The following is a 22,633-nucleotide window of genomic DNA, read 5'->3' as shown; positions in this document are numbered from 1 at the left end:
TTCATTCTAAATCCATATTTATTTAGATTGTTCATTTAGTAGCAGTTCTGGTATACTTTAGTGATGACTACATCATTTCCACCATGGTAATAAAGATACCCCTTGACATGCCTATGGACTTTGAATCACGCTGTTGGGAATGACTGGCACACACCTTCAAGTTCTGATATCTTCCTCATCAGAATCAACTAAACTTCAATGGAAAAAGTATTTTGGGGGAAGTACATTAAATATTATAATCTATCAAAAGGCAATTTGAGTCATAAGAGAATATATGTTTAGAAAAATGAAAATATTATTTCTATAAGGGACTAGAGCATCAAGATGTTGGCATATTCAGGAAGTAGAAAACTACAACCAATTCTTTGCTAGTGTGGAGGGCTGGCTATGCCTTGGATCACACAGTACAGAAGCACAGTATACACAAGTACATTGTGTGTCAATTTCTCTTACCAATGGGGAAAAAAAAGATAAGATACATGGCTTTCTCTGTGTCAAAGATGCCCACCACCTCTTGAATATCTGATTAGTTGAAGCTTGTTATAACTGTCCTTTCTTGTCTTTCTCTGGCTTACTGTTAATTATTCTAATAAAGGGTTGGAGGCTAAGGTAAAAGCTCAAGCCAGTCCATTATAATTCTGACTGATACATATTCAGACATTCTCCCTTCAACAAAGTTTCATAAATTTTTTAATGGAAAGTAAAAATAAAGTACCCTTCATCAAGAAACCTTCCTTCTGTTTCCCATATTTTCTTTACCTTGTTATATAAAGTCACATGAATTTTTAAGTACCATTCAAGGAAATACTGTCCACTGGGAAAAAATACCTCTAGTTACTGATTTTGTAGCTTAAGAATTCTCTGTATAGCAAAGATGCTCATACATCATGATATTCCATTCATTCTTTTCCTGAGTTATTAAAGAAGGATAGGGCTCTCTAAAACAGGGGTTGATCAACTACATGAGTTCCTTTTCATGAGGTCAGTAAAGAAAAAAAAATTTGAAAAGGTATCCTGACTCATCATAGAGATGGATTTCTTCTCAAATCTGCAATGCTAACACAAATGACTCCCTTGGAGACAAGAAAGACTTTAATTCAAACCTAGAAAGTTAAAGTACGCGAACAGAAAATACCACAGAAATTATGAATTTTGTTTGAAACTTTCAAATATTATACAGGTCAAAATCCTAAATGTTTATGTGATCAAGGTGCTATTTTTAAGAAAAAGAGCATCAAAGAAAAAAATCAGACTTCCTTATTAAAGGCTTACCAAACAAATTGAAGATTATCCGCTACACTTATTATATGGCTGCTTAAAATATTTTTAAAGATTTTATTTGTTTGTTTATTTATTTTGGTTGTTTTTTTTTTTGTTTTTGTTTTGTTTGTTTGTTTTTGAGACAGTGTAACAGTCCTAGCTGTCCTGGAACTAGCTCTGTAGACCAGGCTAACCTCGAACTAACACAGATCGCCCTGCCTCTGCCTCCCAAGTTCTGGAATTAAAGGCGCATGCCACCACCACTCAGCAAAAGATTTTATTTGTGTGTGTGTGTGTGTGTCTGTCTGTCTGTCTGTCTGTTTGCCTGTCTGTCTGTGTGTGTGTGTCTGTGTCTCTGTGTGATTTTCTGTCATGGGTGTCCAGGCATCAGGGAGACCAGAAGATGGCATTGGATCCCTGGAGCCAGAGTGTCTTAGGGTTTCAACTGTTGTGATGAAACACAATGACTGTTATGGTTTTGGCCCCTGGTCCCTTTAAGAGACAAGCCATGCCCACTCCCCGCCCCCCATTCACTGAGGCAGGCTGATCTTCAGCTTCCAGCCTGAGCTTGCCCCTTTTTTCCCATCTTCCTCTCTGAGAGGCAGCTTCACTTCTGCCTCTCTCCCCACTTCTCTGCTTCCCCCCTTCTCTGTCTCTTTCTCCTCCTCCTCTGCCTCTCTCTCTCTCTCTCTCTCTCTCCCCTTCACCCTTCCTCCTCCATAACCCCCTGAATAAATGTCCAACCTCACCCTGCATGTCGTGTCTATCCATGTCTCTGTCTCCTGCCTGCCTGCCATGTGTCTCCCTGCCTGGGACCAGGCATTGCTGGGGGATCAGCAGCCGTCTCTGCCTGGGACTGGCTGCTCCCAGGGCCTTCTGTCTGCCGCCACATGGCCCACTACCACCATTTGAGACCTACAGCATTTCTGCTGCCTACTGCTGCCGGGGATCTTGCTGCATTTTAAACAAAAAATTATAAAAATGACCAAGGGCAAGTTTGCGAGAAAAGGGTTTATTCTGCTTACACTTTCACATCATTGTTAACCACGGAAACAAGTTGGAGTTGCTTACTGGTTAGCTCTTCATGGCTTGCTCTGCCTGCTTTCTTACAGACCCCAGGTCATAGGGATGGCACCACCCACCACAGGCTGGATCCTCCCCCATCAATCACCAATTAAGAATATGCCCTATTGCCTTGACTACTGCCTCATCTTATGAAGGCATTTTCTTTATTGAGGCTCCCTCCTCTCAGATGACTTTCGTGTGACAGCCGATAGCAAGCTAGCCCACACATGAAGCCGTACGGTGTTATGAGCTGGCTCACGTGCATCTGGAGTCTGAACTCAGGCCCTCTGGAAGCACAGGAAGGAAGCCCTCTTATCAGCTGAGCCATTGCTCCTGCCCCTAAAATAAATTTCTTTTAATAGAAAAGAGTCTTTTCTCTAGGTATCTTTTAAAAAACACAGTGAATGTCTTTTTGAGGGGAATTCTTTCTTTTCCAAATAAATAATTTAAAATATTTTAGAACAGTCCTAGTTCAAACTTTAAGAGAACACTCTAAACCTCACCTGATTGTGTGGAGGAGGAGAAATCCAAACTGTTAATGAGGATTTATTCATGTGTGTGTGAGAAAAAGGAAGAAACTTTTCTGTGTGGGGGCACTAGATGCCATGGACATGGAGTTACAGATGGTTGTCAGCTGCCATACAGGAACTGGGACTCTGAACTCCAGTTTTCTATAAGAATATCATGTGTACTTAAACAGTCATCTCTTCCGCCCTTAAAGAAATCTTAAACAGACAAATCCTGTAGATTTCTGGAAAGGATCAGATAGTTAATATTCAGGTTCTGCAGACCATAAGTTCTCTGTCACAACTGCTCAAACTCACCACTCGGTAAAGATTTTTACAAGTAGGCACAGATATATTCCAATAAAACTTTTTTCAAACACACACACACACAGCAAAGAAACAAAACAAAACCGAACCCAGATAGATTTCTGCCTGTGGTTGATATTTTGTCCATCTGTATGGGCTGGTTTTCTGTCAAACTGACACAAGCCAGAGTTATCAGAGGAAGGAGCCTCTCAGTTGAGGAAATGCTTCCATGAGATCCAGCTGTAAAACATTGTCTCACGCTTTGGGAGAAACTAACAGTTCTCATTGTCTGTGAGTAAAATCCAGCTTCAGAAGTCTTGAGATAACAGAGCTCAGCCGGTATTTCCCCAGCCACGACAATTCCACCAGTTACAGAAAGTGATGAAACAGTGTATCACTGATTTGGTACCGACCTCAGACCTCAGTTAAGCAGCACTGCTAACCTTGGGTTTGCTTTCCTTTTGTTCGCCTCTACCAAGGAAGTCTAATTGTGTTATGCTGCCCTCAGGTGTCCATCTTTTCAAATGCACCATTGGTGGGCTAAGCAGAATCCTCTGTAAATGTTCAAAGCAGTCTCTTCAACAATCCTGGCCAACAACTCAAGAGAGGGCTTCTCAGGTCTGGTGTTGGGGTTTTCATTAGGTGGTTTCTGACTTTTAAGAGCTAGTTCTGTCAGCCCAGTTGAGAAAACTTCATTAAAACTATAGATAGATAGATGATAGATAGACAGACAGACAGACAGACAGACAGACAGATAGATAGATAGAGAGATGGAGATATAAATTATGTGCACTTTTTAAAGATAATAGTTAATAGTAAGATTCCTTGTGCCTTTTTCAGCCATTCATATTGTTTTTGTTACCCCCTCCATCCTCCTGTATTTACCCTTCTCTTCCTTCCCTAAGGGGTTCTCCCTTTTCAGTTTCCCCATTAGATCACTTATATGCTGCTATTGTCCTTTACCCTCTTTCTCACCTCCCTCTGTATTTACCTCCCCCACCACGAAAGACCCCCTTTCCATCTCCCCTATCAGATCAGTAATAAGCAAGTAATATTACATTGACTCAACAGGTTATTTGTATATGCAAATAAATATGCATACAATAACAATTAACTTAAAAAGAGGCTACAGATTTGAAAATGGGAGGAGAAGGAAGTGAAGGAAGGAAAGTGAGAGAAAAAATGTAATTACAATCTCAAAGCAAATAAGAAGAATGTTTAAAAGCAGGACTCAATATGAGAAAGTATCTTCTATAGATTCCAGTCACAGATTTAAGAGGTTGACAATCCAACATTAAGGATAGCTGAAATCTTGGGGAGTTTTATCCACCTGTAATATACTGCCGCTGAATGTAGTAAGAAGACGCTATGCATTGTATGAAAGAGTTTTCAGTTCTAGGGTCCTCTTCCAGGTTTCCAAAAGCTCAAATCTGTTCTATACTAATACTAAAAGCATTTACTTTGCCAGGCAATACATAGTGGTACACACCTTTAATACCAGCACTCCAAACTTTGGAGGCATAGGCAGGCAGATCTCTGTAAATTCAAGGGCAGCCTGGTCTACAAAGTGAGTTCCAGATCGCAGGACTGTGACATAAATCCTGTCTCAAAATACAAAAGAAGGAGAAGGAGGAGGAGGAGGAGGAGGAGGAGGAGGAGGAGGAGGAGGAGGAGGACAAGAATAAGAAGAAAGAAAGAAAGAAAGAAAGAAAGAAAGAAAGAAAAGCACTTTTTCACTTGCATTCTCTCACAAGTATTCACTGAAAAATTCTACAACTTGTCCTCTATTAGTCCAAATAGTAAAAGGACTCACACAAATGTAAATGCTACTCTATCCACTGTTTTTTTCTTATATCGTAAAGTATAATTCATGATTATAAAAAGTGCACTGTTCATTTAGTGGGTTTTAATGATTGAGTAATGACTCTAAAGTTTCATTAGATTCAGTTCCTAATGCTGTACATATTAAAACACACGCAAAAAAAAAATCACCTCTGTTTGGGTCTTCAAACATTTTTATATTTAATATAGTCTAGGACAAAGTTGGAAAAATGTCCTAAGAATAGATTCTACCAGTACTTAATTAAAACACTTTTTTTTAATTTTGAGAAAATAAAACACATTGAACTCTGTCAAAGCATGAAGATTTAATTTTACTTCTAACTTGGCTGTTGTAGAGGAAACGAGTTAAGTCATAGGGGTCTAATGAGCTTTCAATCACTTTCTTCATTCTTATTCTTCTTCTCTCCACAGAAGGGAAGGAAGGAGGGAGGGAAGGAGGGAGGGGAGGGAGGGAGGGAAAAACTGACTTAAAGCTCATTTCACATGCCTTATTATACACGTGTGAAAACTCATAGAGAAGAGCAATGGATGAAGAACCTGTTGGCCCCACCCAAGGCCACTGACTGAGCCCGCAGACTCAAGAGGTAGCATTCTGACAGCTTTTCTCCGTGGGAACCTGTTCTCAGACAGGCCCAATTAAAAATGAATAAAACAGAAGTGAAGGGGCAGATAGAGGAATGGAAAAGTTTTCATTTTCAGAGGTCACAAAATTGGATGAGATTCGCTAGTGCACAATTAAACTTTTACATACTTAAATACGGACTCATTCCTATTAAAGTCCACACCATCGCCAACATGATCGTGAGTGGCGCTGCATTCTAAAGGTCATTTTAAAATTAAAAAAAAAAAATCAAACCATGACATTTTTCTGTAAAAGCATTCCACAGCTGAAGGCTATTTTCTCAGTCTAGTACATATATACTCCTTTTGGTAAAAGACCATATTTTAAAAACATAATAATTGTTAAACAACTCAGGTAGAAACCCTGCTCATTTCTAGACAAAAGTTTACTTGTGCTTCCGTGGACTTTCAATAGTGATGAGGAGTTCTACAAGATGAAAGTCTAGTAGGGAACTCGGATCAAGAGAAAAGACAATATACCATAAGGCAGCGGTGGGGGTCACATAGCAGATATTATATTAGGATTCAAAAAGTAGCAGAATTATAGTTATAAAGCACAATAAATAGTTGGGCGTCACCACCACCATGCGGCACTGTAGTTAAGAGTCACAGCATTAAGAAGGTTGAGAACCACTGCCATAAGGGAAAAGAGATCACGTCAGATGGGCTGAAATTACCTTCACAGCTCCAGTCCTTTATTAGACTTATAACTGGGGACACGCTCCATAGCAGAGGACACCAAGGATACAGGGAAGCACAGACAGGAAGACAATGGGAAGCCAGGAGAAAGAGAGGTAAGCAAAAGACTATTTACAATAGTAATTACAGACACAGACACTCCCAAGGACATTAACTACAAACGGTTACATCAGTTTCATGGAGCCTTTCTAAGCCTTTACATGTAGAACTGCTGGGGAGAGGGGAATCATTGCTTTCTGAAGGTTTTCCCATGCTCTGGTGCCTGATCCACACCCCATGTACATATGGGCAGCGTTAATTGGACTTGGTGGTTTTCCAACAACAACAAACAAATATAACATAAGTTTGGGAGGGGGACGTGTTGGGGAGGATACAGGAGAAGTTGGAGGTGGGAAATTGGGTATGGATACGATTGTATTTTATTATATACATGTATTAATTTTCAAGAATGAAAGAAAAACAACAAAAGAAAATTAAAAAGTGTTGTCTTAAAGAAATTTTAGTGTTATCTTCCGGTACTGGAAGTAAACCAAATACTTATCTACCATTTAAATTCCCACAGAGCCAACTCAAGAATTCATTTTACTAGCTGCAAAAGAAATTTATTGCTGTGAAGGCACTCTTACTATATTTTAAGATTAATCTGTTACAAATGCACACTTAATTCTCTTTTCCCTACCAATCTGGCATATTTACCAGGTTCTGACCTCTGTTTAATTCTTTAATCTTAACATCAAACCCAAGTAAGGTCACGCTTCCTGTTAGACTCAGACAAGAAGGAAGACACTCTGCCCCTAGGACAAGGAATCTGTATGGGAACCAATGAAGGCAGCAGAAACTCCCCTTAGGAATCATACTCTTTGTCTTCTACCAGCAACACCTGGTGTGCGGATCCTCCCCGTGCTGAAGAGCACAGAGCAATGTTGGGAAAGTTGCTATTGAAAATCTCAAAAAGCAATGTTCAACAGTATATTCTATCACAAATTAGTCTAACAGTAACTTCCGAGCCACAGACTCTTAATCATGTTTTGAGTTTAAACAGATATCTGAGGTGCAAATTTCTTGAAATTTCCTAGATATGGATTTGTGGATTTGGTCAACAGTGTTTATATCAGCTCACTCTTCACTGGAAGCCAGCTCCTGTCCCCCCAACCCCCATCACTACCACAAGAATACCAGTCCTACCAATTCTCCTGTCCCCCCCACGTTTCTTTAGATCAGGCAATAATATTGCTGGGGGAGGGGAGATGAATCCTTAGTATGTACCAAATATATGAGAACTAGTTAGTTTTAGCCAGTAGATTTCGTCTGAAGCTTAGTCCAAACAGACATGATCAAATTTATTGTCATGTTACATCTTTATAGTATTTCCCATAAAACAAAATGCCAATCATAGTTCCATATTCCAAGCACGTTTATTACTTAATACTGCAATTTAAAAGTTTATATTTATAGGCATTTAATTACATATACATTTTGTAGATAATGAAACATTGGGAAAAAAATAAGAGGGATTACTGAGCAAGTCAGTGATGTGCTCAAAACTACAAAGTATTTAATCTACAAGAATACTCAGAAACAAGTATAAATAAGATGCTGGTACTAAGAGAATGATGAACCATTCCTCTATATTTTAAAGCAGGTAGTAAAGAGTGACGATGAATTTGTCTGGAAAGAACCAGTATATACTTCATTTTTTTCCACTGGCTTATTTAATGGGATTTAACAAGAATGCAATGTGAATTTTCAAAGCCTTCATATTTTTCTACAACAACTTCTCAGGTACCTGCTCAATATGCCTTCAGCTAAATCTGATTAATGGCAACCAGCACAGTCATCAACGATATAGGAGCTTCGGCTGGTTAAACACATGCACGCCCAAATGGTAAGACCTTCAAACAGTACAGGGACAATACTGGTGTAGGACCAAGTCATGATAAGCTCAATAGAGGCCTGAGTCTCAGTAGTTTACCCTGAGACTACCCAGGCACCACCCAGAAACAGACATCCAAAGGAAATTCCTAATGTTCTAAACATTGTAGATAGGATCCTCTGCCAGCACACTCACCAGGACACCCTAGACAACTGTCAGCTAATCAGGGGTCCTGAACCTTAGAAATCCCTCACCCCCACCTTTGATACTATAAAAACCCAACTCCAGCTGAGTTCGGAGTTCTCCAACCACTCCAATATGATGGACACACAGAGAGACCGAGTTTGCAAGTTTGTGTAAGAATAAAGGCTCTTTGCTTTTACATAGAGAACTTGACCTCCTAGTTGGTTCGTTTTGTGTCTTTCTGTTTGGATATCCTTCTGTGAATGGGCCCAGAATCTGTGAGAACCTGTAGATGGTCTACACGGAAGTGTGGAAAGATCACAGGAGGGGTACCTGGGGAGACGTCCCCAGGGCCCTTCTGACCCTTCTGTATGAGAGTGGATCTCTCTGGTTTCTGTAGATAGACATAGAGGATGCTCGTGCAAAACAGCTAGAGGCTATCTTCAGTTCAGGTTTTGCTTCCAGGCACCAGGAGGACTCTGTATTGTTTTGTGTGTTGTTTTATTTTTGTCTTTTGTGCATCTTCTTTCTGACTTAAGAGACTGATGTGATGGGACAGACTCAAGGCATGACTTCTTTGACTTTGATATTGGATCACTTACAGGATTTAGAGATAGGACCATAAGCATAGGGGTATATTTTCCTAAAAGGGATGAGACAAACAACCTCCACCCACCTTAAATATTTCACGGAAAGGAGTCAGCCTTGGCCTGTAGTGCGGGTGCAACACCGGCAGGTTTGCTGTACATGCACAAAGCTGCGGGGCAGCACAAGTGTATGGATGGGTGGCTGGGTTATATAGCCTTGTTGTTACAATGTAGTGAGGCTGCCTGCCTGCCACAGTTGTAGGGTGCGGATGTGCCCCAATAAGATTTCAAACACTGAACAGAAAATCTGGGGTTAATTGCTATGACTGGATAAATTAATACTCTTTTTTTCCCCCATGCTCCATGCCACCCTGCCCCCTCCCATGCTGGTAGATGGGTTCCCTCCACCTGCCCTGGGAGCTGTGTGCCTCAACTTCTGGCCAAACCTGACCAAGGTTTGACTCTGTGGGCCAAAGGCACTGGCTATAGGTGTTAAGCTCAGTGGCAGTGACCGTGCTGTGACACTATAGCCAGACTTCCCTCTACCAGAGCAGCTTTGGTCATTCAGATCCAATGGGTTATAAATATCTGTCATCATTTAGAGGGCTAATTACAAGTAACTATTGGTTAGGGTAGGAAAAAAAAAACTACTGTTTGTCTCAGATGTTTCACACTGGTACAGGATTTTATGTGATGTTAATTTAAAGTTATGTATGTTATAGTATATAAATGTTTTTGTTCATGTTTAAAATATTGTAGCCATACAATATATTATATACTACTGAGGGACAACATAAGAAGGATTTTAGAAGAGTTTCTATGTTGTCTGAGAAGCGAGAAAGACTCTGGTATGCTGTCTGAAAAGTAAGGGAGGAAGCAGAAGATTGAAAAAATAGAGAAAAATGGATTAAAGGTTTATAAAAAGTTATAGAAGGTCAGAAGGGGATGTGAACTATGTTTGCTGTGGTTTCACATACCTGCAAATACTGAATGTGCTTGTTTTATTGAAAAGTTTGTCTCTGTAGGTTTTCTTGCAAGCAAGGAGCTGAGACAGAGATGGTTTGGACATTTTTGCTGCCTCTGCCGCCCACCTGAGCTCTGGTTACTGGATTTGGGTTAGCAGAAATTCAGGTGACTTTTTGATGTAGACAATGTTAAAACTGTCTTATGCTGTTCTTTATTGAAAAGCTGGCTCTAGAGTTGGATTATGGCTCTTCCTTCACTAGACCCAGGCTTATTTAAAAGTTTCTCCTGTCACTCTGTTAGTCTGAGCCCCTGACACAATGACAAGGAGAAAACACAGCAGAAGAGTCCAAAATATTTGGACTTGGTTTATGTGAACATTCTTTAGCTTCTGATTTAAGCTTATTTTGTTAGGTATGGTCAAAAATCTGTTAAAATAAAAAAAAACTAACTAAAAGTTAATTAGTAATACTGGGAATTGATAACTTAAAATTTATGCATGGGTAATTTTAAAGAAACTATAAGGCATGACTCTATTTTAGATTTTGGGTTGTCATTGTGCTGGAAAAAAATAATAATGGATGCCACATGATTTCACCACCATCTTGATTAAAGGTGACCATGTGGAGTGGGCCTAACTAGGAGGTTTGGAACAACAGATCTCCAAGAGAGTTTGGATTGGGATAGATTTTGTATGACTCATGTACCATTCTAAAAACAAGGTTTAAAATAATATATATCAGATTTAAAGTATTAAAGATGTACCTCAATGTTTTTATACTCAAAAATGTACCTTTCTCTGCCAACTAAACTTTGTTAATTTAAGAGTCACCCAGGTGATAATGGTTATAAAGACACAAAGGGATCATAGGAAATAGTTGAGGTTTACAAATGTATGGCAGGACTAGAGTCCCAAAAGAATGTGCAATTGCAAGAATGGACCTTAGAATGGTTTTAGAAATGCCAGTGCCAGGTGATAGTCACAAGTACCACCAGCTACAGTGAAATAGAGCAGGCTGAGATCTAAGAGACAGGCTATGTATATGCCGTCGATGGTGAGGCCAAAGAGGACTTCTATTTTTGATATTGCAAGAAGACATTTAAGAGATTTTTAATTTTTTTTAAAATATGAATACAATTGGGACATGTGTGCTTATCAAATGTTTTATATATTGTTAATGTTTGGACTTAAAATAAAAGCTAAAAATTAGGGTCACAGCCATAAGCACAAAGTGCTAACCAGAAACTGGGTGTTCATTGCTTGTGATGCAGAAGACAACGACCTAGGCAGTTTGATAGAGGGCTTGGAACAGTGTCCAAGTCTAAGGGTCTCAATCCTTTGTACAGAAGTAGCGTAGGACCACCTGTATGTCAGATGTTTGAATTGAGATCTACAACATATGCAAAACTGCAATTGTAAAATAATTTTGCAAAGTGGGGGAACACCACAACATGGGACACTATATTAAAAAGTGAAAGCATTAAAAATATTAACTGATGGTTTTAAAATGTATTCCCTTGTTCAAGGTCTATTAAGGCTTAAAAATGTATGTTTAGCCTCCTTGTCTTTGCTAACTTTGTTGGGTTTAAGCTATTTGGATAAACTGAGTCATAGATTTTTGTATTGATGCTAAGAGGAACTTCAATTGAAAAATTGTTTTCTAAGGCTCATACTTAACAGAGAGCCCACAAAGTCCTTTTCCCAAGGTCAGGCATTCCCTCAGGCTGCTAGGAGAAAGTAGTTACTTCCTAAAAAGGGTGCCTCCCTCCTTAACTCTGGCAAAAAGAACTTGTGGTCCTTCCCTAAGGTGGGACTGCAGTGAATTAGAATTGGTCAAGGGCAATGCTAGCTCCTAGGCTCCCTCCTGATCCCAATTCACCCCGGGCCTTTTCCTTGCTTTCACAGGAGACAGCATTAACAGCTGGACACAAACTGGTTCTATTTTTACCCTCGCAATGACTCTTTATTAGTGTCAATTGAAAATCATTATTTTTTAAGGCTAACCCTGACAGAATGTAAAGTTTTGGTTTTATGAAAGCTGCTAACTTATAATAAACTGTTAGGAAATACAAGTTAGTCTGTCATCCTTAAAGTACTGATATAATTAATTACAGGGATAAGCCTTATTTAGTCCCCTGTTTATGTTTTCAAAGTCAAACTTAAAACAAGTAACTAGAAACAAACTTTGTCTAATCAGATAAATCTAGGCAGCCCCCATACTTCAGAGATCTGCAGAATATGGCATTTAAAATAATGATTAAAAAGCTTATATTAGACAGAGACTCTGAGATCCTAGCAGTGACTCACAGTCTCCGAAAAAGATCATGGGACACCATGATGTCTCCACCTGGATTACAACGACGTTGACCACTGGGTGAGATGCCCCAGTGCAACACCTGCTGCCAGGACCCTGTCCAGACTGTGGACAGAGAGGAGGACATTGGAAAATTGACTGCACACTTATGCCTAGACAAAATAAGGTCAGTCTTTCCATGTCCCTCTTCCACAGGGAAAAAAAAAATCACCTTATGGGCCTGTGTAAGACTGCTGTTCTGGTACTTCTGCCTCCAACGCTGTGGAGACCTGGGTATGGCTAACTGTATATGACTCTGGTCCCTGTCATTTTAAAGGATTTGGAACCTACCTGGTCTGTACTCATGTGTACTTCATCCATCCTTCCGGGATCTCTGATAGCATTGATGGCTAAGCCAGCTATAATGCTGTCAGTTTAGCAGCAACAGCATCCAGACCCTTGCACAAAGCTATAGCCAGCTTGTTAGTTCATTTTATATACATAGAAATCAAGCCTTGCTTTTTCTAAAGCTACTAGGTCTCTCAACTTAAAAAAAAAAAGGTTTTAAGATATATAAAGATCGAGGATATAAAAGCTCATATGCTTTGAGGGTCTAAAAATGATTTAAAATGTAAACAGAGGTTAAGATATGGAAAATGTTTCTGATTTCTTTCCCCTTCTACGGTATAGTTCTGGTAAGCGATTAGAGCAATGACTACTTACTGTTTGGGTCACAAGCTCAAGACTTTAGATTTAGTCTGGTTGTCATTTAAATATGAACTTAAATGTGTTTCTCATAAGGCCAAAGACATCTCTGTCCAATTCATACTTGGATCTCTGGACAGCAGAAAAAATATACATGCTTCTAACCAAAATCTGTAGTTTTTGTTGGGACTCAAGGGTATGAGTCTACACCTGCTGTATACAGATACCCATTATCTGCCTTTATCTATGATATGAATTTCAATATGGGCCTGAGAGTTTCAAACGTATTATTTTCCTTTAAATACATAAATTTTAACTTCTGTTCCTAGTTTAAACTTCTCAATTGGTTTCACTTGGCTGGCAGATACATCTAAGCATCAGTAGCTGACCACATCCTGCCCCAAATGACTGTGAGCCTTGGACTTGCTGAAAGCAGATGTGGATCAGTCCAGCTGATGTGAGTGTTCCCTGTCTCTTCAACAGAGTCTGTGAACCAGATGTTTCTCATCAGGGTCCCATTGCCTGAATCCCTTCCTTATCTTTGGCTTGCCTTTCTTGGGCCTGGCAACAACACCCCAATGTCAGCTCAAAATAGTTACAGAAAAGAACACGTCATCCCATGCTTCCTGCCCAGAATAGGTTGAAGTGCTGAGACAAGGGGGAACTCCCTTGTCTGCCTATAGTAGACTACCTATAGTCCCCATTGATATACCAGAAAAGTAGACCCAGGGTTGTCAGTTAATGCATTCATTAACTAAAATGGTCCTACAGTAAAAAGACACCTTGGTTCTTTATGCAGCACCACAGAACCAAAGAGGACATTCAGGATTATAATTACAGTTTGGTTATACTCAAAAGATCGGAGCTACAGGGCCTGATAGCAGAGGATGACCACTGTCCTAAAACATAATCTGTAGCTAATGGTTCTTAGGTCCCAATGCTATCTCCTTAAACCAATGGGCAAGCCGGACCCGTGACTGGGTCCTGTCATTGGTACCTGTGAAAAGGGAAATGTAGGTCCCTACCATGATAAGCTCAAGGGAGGTCTGAGTCTCAGTAGTTAACCCTGAGGCAATCAAGAAAGCCCACAAACTGAGACCACCCAGGAACAGACTATCCAAAGAAAATTCCTAATGTTCCAACCACTGTAGATAGGATCATCTGCCAGCACACATTTACCAGAACACCTCTAGACAAATGTCAGCCAATCAGGGGTCCTCCCTCACCTTAGAAATCCCTCACCCTCACCTTTGCTACTATAAAAACCCAACTCAACTGAGCTCGGGGCTCCCAACCAGTCCAATATGTTGGACACATGGAGAGTCCAAGTTTGCAAATTTGTATGAGAATAAAGGCTCTTTGCTATTACATACAGGACTCGGTCTCCTTGTTTGTTTTGGGGAGACTCCTTGATCTGGGCATAACACTGGTATCTGGTGAGTGAGCGGATACATCAGACAAAGATAGAAAAGCAGTACAACATGTGAACCTGCCTTCTAGAGGTTATTGTGTTAGTGTTCATTCCGTCATCTTATTATTAGTGAGAATAGCAGGATAAAAAGGCCCATACCAACGCATTTACAGAGCCTCATTACATAAAGGAGAATCACAGAACAAACAAAACAAAAAAACAGGCCAAATCAATCCCCCAAGTTAGCCCTTCCCCGTAGAAAGCATGAGAACAAGCCGGCTCAGCACTTCTTAGAAGTCATGCTGCTGTGCTGCTGTCATGGCCAATGGTACAGAGAAGGGGAATGGCGGATTAGTTTGTAACAATAGGTTATTCGGGCACTGGGTCAGGTAATAGATGGTGATGGCCTCTGAAGTAGGAAAGAAGGCAAAGGGAAGAAGCAAACACTAGAAAAAATTCACTCGTCTTATGAAAGATTTCAGCCTCAGAACGGTCATGCTAACCAGTCGCACAGAGACTGGAATATATCAGGCAAGTATGATGCAAGAGAATCTAAATTCAGAATTATAGACAAACACTTACCACCTAGAAGGAAAGTTTATTTTTAAAATGAATCCAGAGGGAAAGATAAGAAAAACACATTTTCATATGGTTAGCGCTTATCATAGCAACTATACATCCCACAGATTTATAACAGTATATGTTGTACAACAAAGAAAATTATTACACAAAACCTAAACACTAGACAACCCTAAGTATACAGTATATATTTTATACACTCAACCAAGGCTGAGAACTAATTACTACCAAAAATACAATCCAGATGATCCAGAGAGATTTACTGTCATTACAATTTCCCCTTTTATATCAGTAACATGCTACTTTATATCAGTAACGTGCTACTTTATATCATCAGTAACATGCTACTTTAGGCAACTACTAATTATCTACAATCAGCACAACTAAAGGTAACATTAGAGTATTCTTCATCCTGGTGTCAAAGGAAATGCAGATTTGTTTGTTTGCTAACTTTGTTGTTTAGCAGTGTACCTCCACGGAGTTCTGGGTAGCCTCAAACTCTCAATACTCCCACCTTAGTTTCCCAACTTCTGGAATTCCAATAGTGTGCCACCGTGCCCAATGCATGAGGATCCCCTCAGGAGATCTGAGGCTGGGATCAGGACAGATGGCCCTGCCCTTGTGTGTCTGCAGCTGTGTTTCCAGGCACCAGGAGGTCCACAGTGCATCTACATTCAACCACAGCAGGTATCTGAATGAAAGTCAGTCGCCATATCCATACTTACTGCTTTATTTCAAATTATTATGAGCAGTAAGATTTATGCTAACTTCAAAGTATTATTAAAGCATTGTGAGCTTTTTAAAAAAGCAATCCAAATGCAAAACAATGTTTCCCAAATCCAACAACTTCTACAGACATTATATGAGAACCTCATCATCTTTCAACAAGAATGAAATATTAGCACATTCTTCCATTATAAGACATTTCTTATCAAAAATGATAAATACACAATTATTTTAGGTTAATAGGACTTCAAAAACATCCAATGTGAAGAGGCTTCTTTATGCTGAATAGGTTCAACTTAAAGGTCCCACAGAGCCCCACACTAACTCTTTAGAAAGGAGCTCTATAGTATCAAGATAATGGGATATTTGGGATAATGGAACAGCTGCTAAATAGTAATTTTCTATTTATAGAAAATTTATAAAATTACTAAGTAAAATATATAAAGTCAAGGGATAATATATTCAATTACATAAAAACTTGAAATTTTCCTTAAAGTTACATGAACCTAGAACTTTGTCCTAAATAATAGAGATTAGTTTATATTTACTTAAAATACTCTCATTTCCCAAATATGAAGTGGATAACTAAAATGGTAAAATTTCATTTCTATTACAGGTCATAAATTTATGATATACACCTTTGATTTCAAACAGAAGATGAGATAGTTTGGTTTTGTGTTAGGTTTTATTTTGATATTTTAGCTAGATAACAAAAGGGGTGAGTTGAAGAAATCAGAAAAAACTGAATTGTTATACCTACTAAAACTTAAAAATGGCAGTTTCAGTTCTAACTTCTATTATTTTTCCAACATTGTACATCAGCCACTAACCAGTCTAACCAGAAGACAACAAAACAAAATCTAAAAGAAGTAGCCTCTGCCTGCCATCTGGTGGAAGAAGGTGATATGGAATTTATACACTGAAACCATACCAGGCACCTACAAAATACCTTGTATTTAAAATTACTCTCTGTGCTAGCATGTGGAATGAAAAGGATATTTCTTTCTTGGAAAATTTGTATTTATCTACATGTTACTGGAATGCTCTAGAAAAAAAAGGCAAGGAGGGGCAGAGAAAAATCTGTATGAACACAAGCGCAAAGACAAACTTGCAACGTTGCAGATCCTATGAGACAACGTCACAAACCTACACTTACATGGCCATGCAGATCTGTGTTGAGCAGCATCATAGCGCAGGTGAGGCAATGGACTCCATCTGCAAAAACAGGGACTACTGTTAACATCGCATGTGCACAGCTACACTAGACACAACCTTGTTTGGAGGGTAAGAAAATGTATGAGATAAGTTGAAAGAACTTCCAAAGACAGTTGAACCCTTCTAATGACAAGTAAATTGGTACCTCCTCTCTGAAGGGCAATTTGGTATTACATGTGCAAAACTATGAAGCAGTGTCATTTAACACAGCAACTCTTCTGTGGCTTTACACTAAGGAAACAACTAAGAATCTACATAAATACAAGAATACAAAGTCAGACATTGCTCACAATGAGAGACAAAAGTTTGTAACATTAAGGACATTAGGATTGTTGTATAGGAATATAGGCTAAAGTGAAAAGATACTTGATAATCAGTCATATAAGAAACATATGTGCAGTATAATTCTACTAAATGTAAATATATCTAAAAGGATATATCAAAATACAAAGCTATCTCTGGATCAGGACACATATTTCTGTTTTATTTGTATTTTCTCAATTTTCTGTAGCATATGGTATCAATATGAAAAGGAATCATTTAATACAGGATGTATAGTTAATAATAGACATATTTTGCAACATTATTTAAAGACTGCATTTAGATTCTATTTTTTCTAGGATGTTTAGATAAAGCAAAAAGTAAAATATTGAAATAATATTGGAGAATTAAAAAATTAAATATTCAGGAAAATGTGGTCAAAGCCTGAAATAACATTTCCAACTTAAATGGGATTATCACTTTCATCTTACTTTATATGCAGAGTTAAACCTTAGGGGAGAGAAAAGCTAACTGATATTTGAAGGTAAGATGTTTAACTCTGCATATAAACAGTACCACAAACAAACTCATAGTTCACTAAAGTCATAAGTGAAAGGCAGCTTTAAAGATTTTAATTAATATCAAACAAAAGTACCTGAGATTCAGGAAAGTCTCCATAAAGATACATAAATATGCAGAAGGAAAATCTGAGCTAAACACACTGATTTCAAGAAGTATAATGAATGGACTGCTGTGGAATAATCCTTCTGTATACTGTAAATATGTGCTACTCTCATTGGTTAATAAAGAGCTGACTGGCCAGTAACCAGGCAAGAATTACAGGTGGGAAACCAAACTAGGAGAATGATGGGCAGAAGAAGGGCGGACTGGGAGTATATGCCAGCCACCAAGGAAGCAGGCCATGTAGAAATGAGGTAGCAAGCCATGATCCACAGGAAAAACAATAGATAAGAAATATGGGTTAGAGTGTAAGAGATAGCTAGTAACAAGTCTGAGCTATTGGCCAAGTATTTGTAATTTATATTAAGTCTCTGAGAAAATTATTTGGGAAGTGGCTACCAGTTATTTGGGAGCAGGCAGTCAGGACAGGGAAACTCCACTGACATAGGACATAGAAGAAGAAGTAAGAAAACCAATAATGTATCACAAACTACTTTGCACATAAAATTCCAGCGCTCAAAGCTAAACATAGGAAGACAATATAAATAAATACCACCATACTATGAATTTTTAAGAAGAATAAATTAAGACAACAAAATATGTTATTAAATATTCCTTAAGAAGATGATGCCATAAAAAATTAAAATGAAAGGGAAAGAATGAGAAAAGATTCCAAACTAATGATTCCAGTTTGGATTTAAATAATTAGGAGAAGGCAATTTAAATATAACTTCTTACATTTTTACAATAAAATATAACTTACAATAAGGAAAATAATCACACTCATAAAATTGCAAGCTTTCCATTAGATTACCTTGTGAGGTGATAGTGTCTGGATTACAATAAAAATATCTATTGGAGAAATGTATTAATACTCTTTCACGCTCCTGGGTTTCTCCCACAAGAGAAAATGCTTTAAAGAAATACCTGAGAAAGAATAATAAAGAAGAGAAATGTTTAAGCAGTTTTCATCTTTTGAATTTAACAGTTAACTTAGAGATGTGTAAGGGAATAATTATACAAAAGCATCCTACAGTCCCTTTCACCCTACTTCCTAAAATATTCACTAGATGGTACTCAATATAGAAACGGAAATTTAAATTTTATAAAATGTGGGCCGGACAAATGGCTCAGCAGGTAGAAGCTTGCCACACAAGCCTGAGGATGTGAATCCATGTTTCATGGGAAAAGTGAGATTTGGTAGCATGCACCTATAATCTCAGAATTAGTTGAGGACATGAGAACTGCCCAGAAGTTCACAGGCCAGTTAACCTATAGAACTCCGTGTAGCAGCAGAAACAAAAAGAGAGGCCTTCTCAAAACGTGTCTTCTAATTTCCACGTTGGCTGTACCACATGCAGGTGTGCACTCCCCTGAACATTTTCTATACTATATCTATATGTACATGCACAGAAAGAAAAAGAAAGGAAGGAAGGGAGGGAGGGACGGACGGAGGGAGGGAGGAAGAAAGGAAGAAGGAAGAGAGGAAGGGAGGAAGGAAGGAAGGGAGGGAGGAAGGGAGGGAGGGAGGGAGGGAGGGAGGGAGGGAGGGAGGGAGGGAGGGAGGGAGGGAGGAAGGGAGGAAGGAAGGAAGGAAGGAAGGAAGGAAGGAAGGAAGGAAGGAAGGAAGGAAGGAAGGAAGGAAGGAAGGAAGGAAGGAAGGAAGGAAGGAAAATAAGCCTCTATAAAATGTCACAGGAAGAACAGATACGCCAATACACAAAGAAAGCCTGAAAAGGGCAGGCAATTTATATTGTGATTGTCAAATGGTATTTTTTAAAAGATAAATTATATTAAAAAGAAAAAGACAGACATTTATGACTCATTTGTACAATCCTACCAGCTATGTGTTAAAACCCACACATCAGGGTCCAATAGTGATGTAACCTCCACCTGTCTGCTTTGCACACAGCAGATCTGGGATAATTTATTTTCCTGTTTTCACATCATCATAGATTCATGAGGAAGAAACTGGAAAATATAATCTTAAGTTGTTCCTTATATCAAGCAATAAGCTACTTATAAAAATCATTTAAATTTTTCTAAGACTCTTACTATCATAAAGTACATATAATAAACTTGATTTTCATGAGAATATTTTTACTCTTACTAGAGATTTGTACTTCATTATCCCAACCCACACTGATCACTATTTCTTTACAACTTTTGAAATAAACATATAACAGTAGAAAGCAAAGGTCTAACGCATCCTTTTACTCTTAGATGCTCTCATTCAATAACAACAGCCTGCAAGCAGCAGGAAAGTGGGAACTACTCTAGTAAACAAACCTCACTGCACTGCCCAGGCTTCTGTTGTCTGACTTGCAAAATTAAGGGATTATACAAGATGATCAGAACTCACTGAGGTTCACATGTTTTAAAAGTAGTTCATAAGATTAAATGCTCACTAGATTTTATGTTTAGTATCTCAAATGTTAAAAATGAGTATTGGTGGGCCTTCATTTTCAAAAACTTATCAGATAGTAGATATTATATTTCACAGATACATTCTGTAGATTATATTGGTTGAGCTATTTTTATTCCATTGAAGAATTAATAACAAAATATAATCTGAAAAGATTTTGTACTTGCCATTGTAAGTAAATACTTAAGGGACAAAGATCACTAATTTTATAGTCAGTATTCTTTTTAACTGGCAAACTCCAAACTTCTTATTCAACAGAATTGAAAGTAGGGTCACAAGGAGACATGTATGCCTGTGTTTATTGCAGAAGTAGTCACAATAGATAAACTGTGGATGGATCAAGCAAGCATTGATCGATGAGTAGGTGGGAAAACAGTACTATGTCTGTTCAGTGGAGTATTATTCAGTTTAAGAAGGAAATCCTGTGATGAATAAAACATATATAAACCTGGAGGCCAACATAAGTAATAAGTAATAATTTACCTAATAAGTAAAACAAAAACAAAACAAAAGAAACCGCCAAATATTGCCTGAGGCCAGGTACACGAAGTAGTCAGCATAATCAAAAGAGTGGCTTGTAAGGAAACGGGGAGGTGTTTACCAGGTACAGTTTTAGCTCCGAGAGGAGCAGAGTAAAAGAAATTAGTGACTGACAGTGCTCAGCTCGATCAGCTAGATCAATGTATTATTGCTAGTGGCGGGGCCCTTGAAATGGTTAAGATAAGAAATTTAGTTGCCTATTTTTACTATAATAGAAAAATTAAAAAGAAACTCTCAAAAGAGACTTTTTTCCCCAGAATTGATTTCAGGTCATCCTCTTCTATGTTCTATGGACTCAAGTTCACTATTCCATGCAAAATATCAGTTCATGTTTATTTCTCTCTTATTCTCTGGGTAGGACCCAGTCTCATCTAAACTCACAAAGCAAATGGAATTGGGGTAACAAAAGGAGTCCGACTGCAAGCAGAGCTCAGGACTTCCTCTGCTGAGAAGGCGATGCAGAACAGAAGTGATGTTTCATCATACCTGAGAGACTGATCCAGCGTCATCCCTGTGAAATCGAAAAATTTCAAATACTCTTCTGCAACTAGTTTGCTAAATTCATTACTGCAAGGAAACAGAGGAGAGTTGTTTATTGAAATGACAACTATTCAAAAAAAAAAAAAAGAAACAACAACAAAAGAATTCAGACCCATACCAGTCTTAAGAACATACTTTTTGCCTAGATGTTTTGCAACGTCCGATCTTTTGAATCTGTCTAGATGGTATAAGCGTCTGGCCAATCGTTTGGCTGCTTCCACGTTGCTGTTAGTACCATTACTGAGACTTTCTGTGGTCTCTTTCTCCAGAATTTCGGTGCTCCCCATTTCAGAATGAGCATCTGGCTGTGTTTTCACCTCAGCATGGCTATGGCCACCACTTAAAAAAAAAAAAAAAGAAAAAGAAAGAAAAGAAAATAGAAATGTTTTTCATGTATAGCAAAACTGAAATAATAGATGAAGTTATTGAAACAATGTAAAATAAACTATATAAAATTATTTAAATAAGATTGTGTTTTATTTAAATATTTCACAAAAAAATATATTCAGGCACTATATTTCTAAAGACTATAAAAATAATTGCCTAAGTCAGTGGTTCTCAACCTTCCTAATATGTGACTCTTTAATACAGTTTTTCACGCTGTGTTAACCCCAACCATAAAATTATTTTTGTTACTAATTTGTAACTGTAACTTTGCTATTGTTAAAAATTGTAATGTAAATATTTGTGTTCTCCAACGGTCTTAAGCGATCCTTCTAAAAGGATCACGTGACACCGCCAAAGGCTCTCCATGAATAGGCTGGAAATCACTGCTCTAAGCCCTAAAAAAAAGGGCTTCCATTTTAGGACTTATTTTATTATTTATCATTTTTAAGTATTGAGAACTCCAATAAGTTTCTGTTTAATGTCAATTTTATCTATTAATATGTACCATACTGGTAAATAAAATATAGAGCACTTAATATGTTCAGTATATTACTTTGCATAATATACTTAATACATTTTTTTTACTAAAAACGATATTCTCCAATAATATAAAATTAGGTGATTTATACTTTTTTACAGATTGCTGGCTAGCTTTTAGAGGACAGCAAGGCTCTCAGAACTACCTATTAATTAAACCTCTTAATTTATTGTTTTGATTAAAGTATTTTGAAAATATCTGTCTTCACACAGATACTTAAGTACAAAATATATATTTAACATCCCATTTAAATAACTATGGATATACTTGATATATATAACATGAGAATAAGGAAAAAACATAATTTCTTAAATGTCAGTGGTAATATAAGGCGTATTCCAATATGCTTTTGTACTCATACAGTAAATTCAACTCTATACTTGTCTTTTCTATCCTATACCTCTAAGTGGATCTTTCATCCATGTG

At 38.1% G+C, this 22,633-nt stretch overlaps 1 protein-coding gene across 4 annotated transcripts in view; it reads right to left on the bottom strand.

The window, feature by feature from the left end:
• Psd3 (pleckstrin and Sec7 domain containing 3) overlaps positions 1 to 22,633 on the bottom strand; it is a 439,685-nt gene that overhangs the window by 189,381 nt on the left and 227,671 nt on the right. For all 4 annotated transcript variants that reach the window (XM_057753140.1, XM_057753141.1, XM_057753142.1 and 1 more), the window contains 4 exons: positions 21,418 to 21,621; positions 21,229 to 21,309; positions 18,592 to 18,704; positions 16,777 to 16,835 (listed from right to left, as the gene is read on the bottom strand). In XM_057753140.1, the coding sequence (XP_057609123.1) occupies positions 16,777 to 16,835; positions 18,592 to 18,704; positions 21,229 to 21,309; positions 21,418 to 21,621 (457 nt within the window). The remainder of the gene's footprint in view (positions 1 to 16,776; positions 16,836 to 18,591; positions 18,705 to 21,228; positions 21,310 to 21,417; positions 21,622 to 22,633) is intronic.

Source organism: Chionomys nivalis, chromosome 20 (genome assembly GCF_950005125.1).
Source record: "Chionomys nivalis chromosome 20, mChiNiv1.1, whole genome shotgun sequence".
NCBI lineage: Eukaryota > Metazoa > Chordata > Mammalia > Rodentia > Cricetidae > Chionomys > Chionomys nivalis.
The sequence above is the reverse complement of the archived record's forward strand: the minus strand, read 5'-3'. Positions and strand labels throughout refer to the sequence as shown.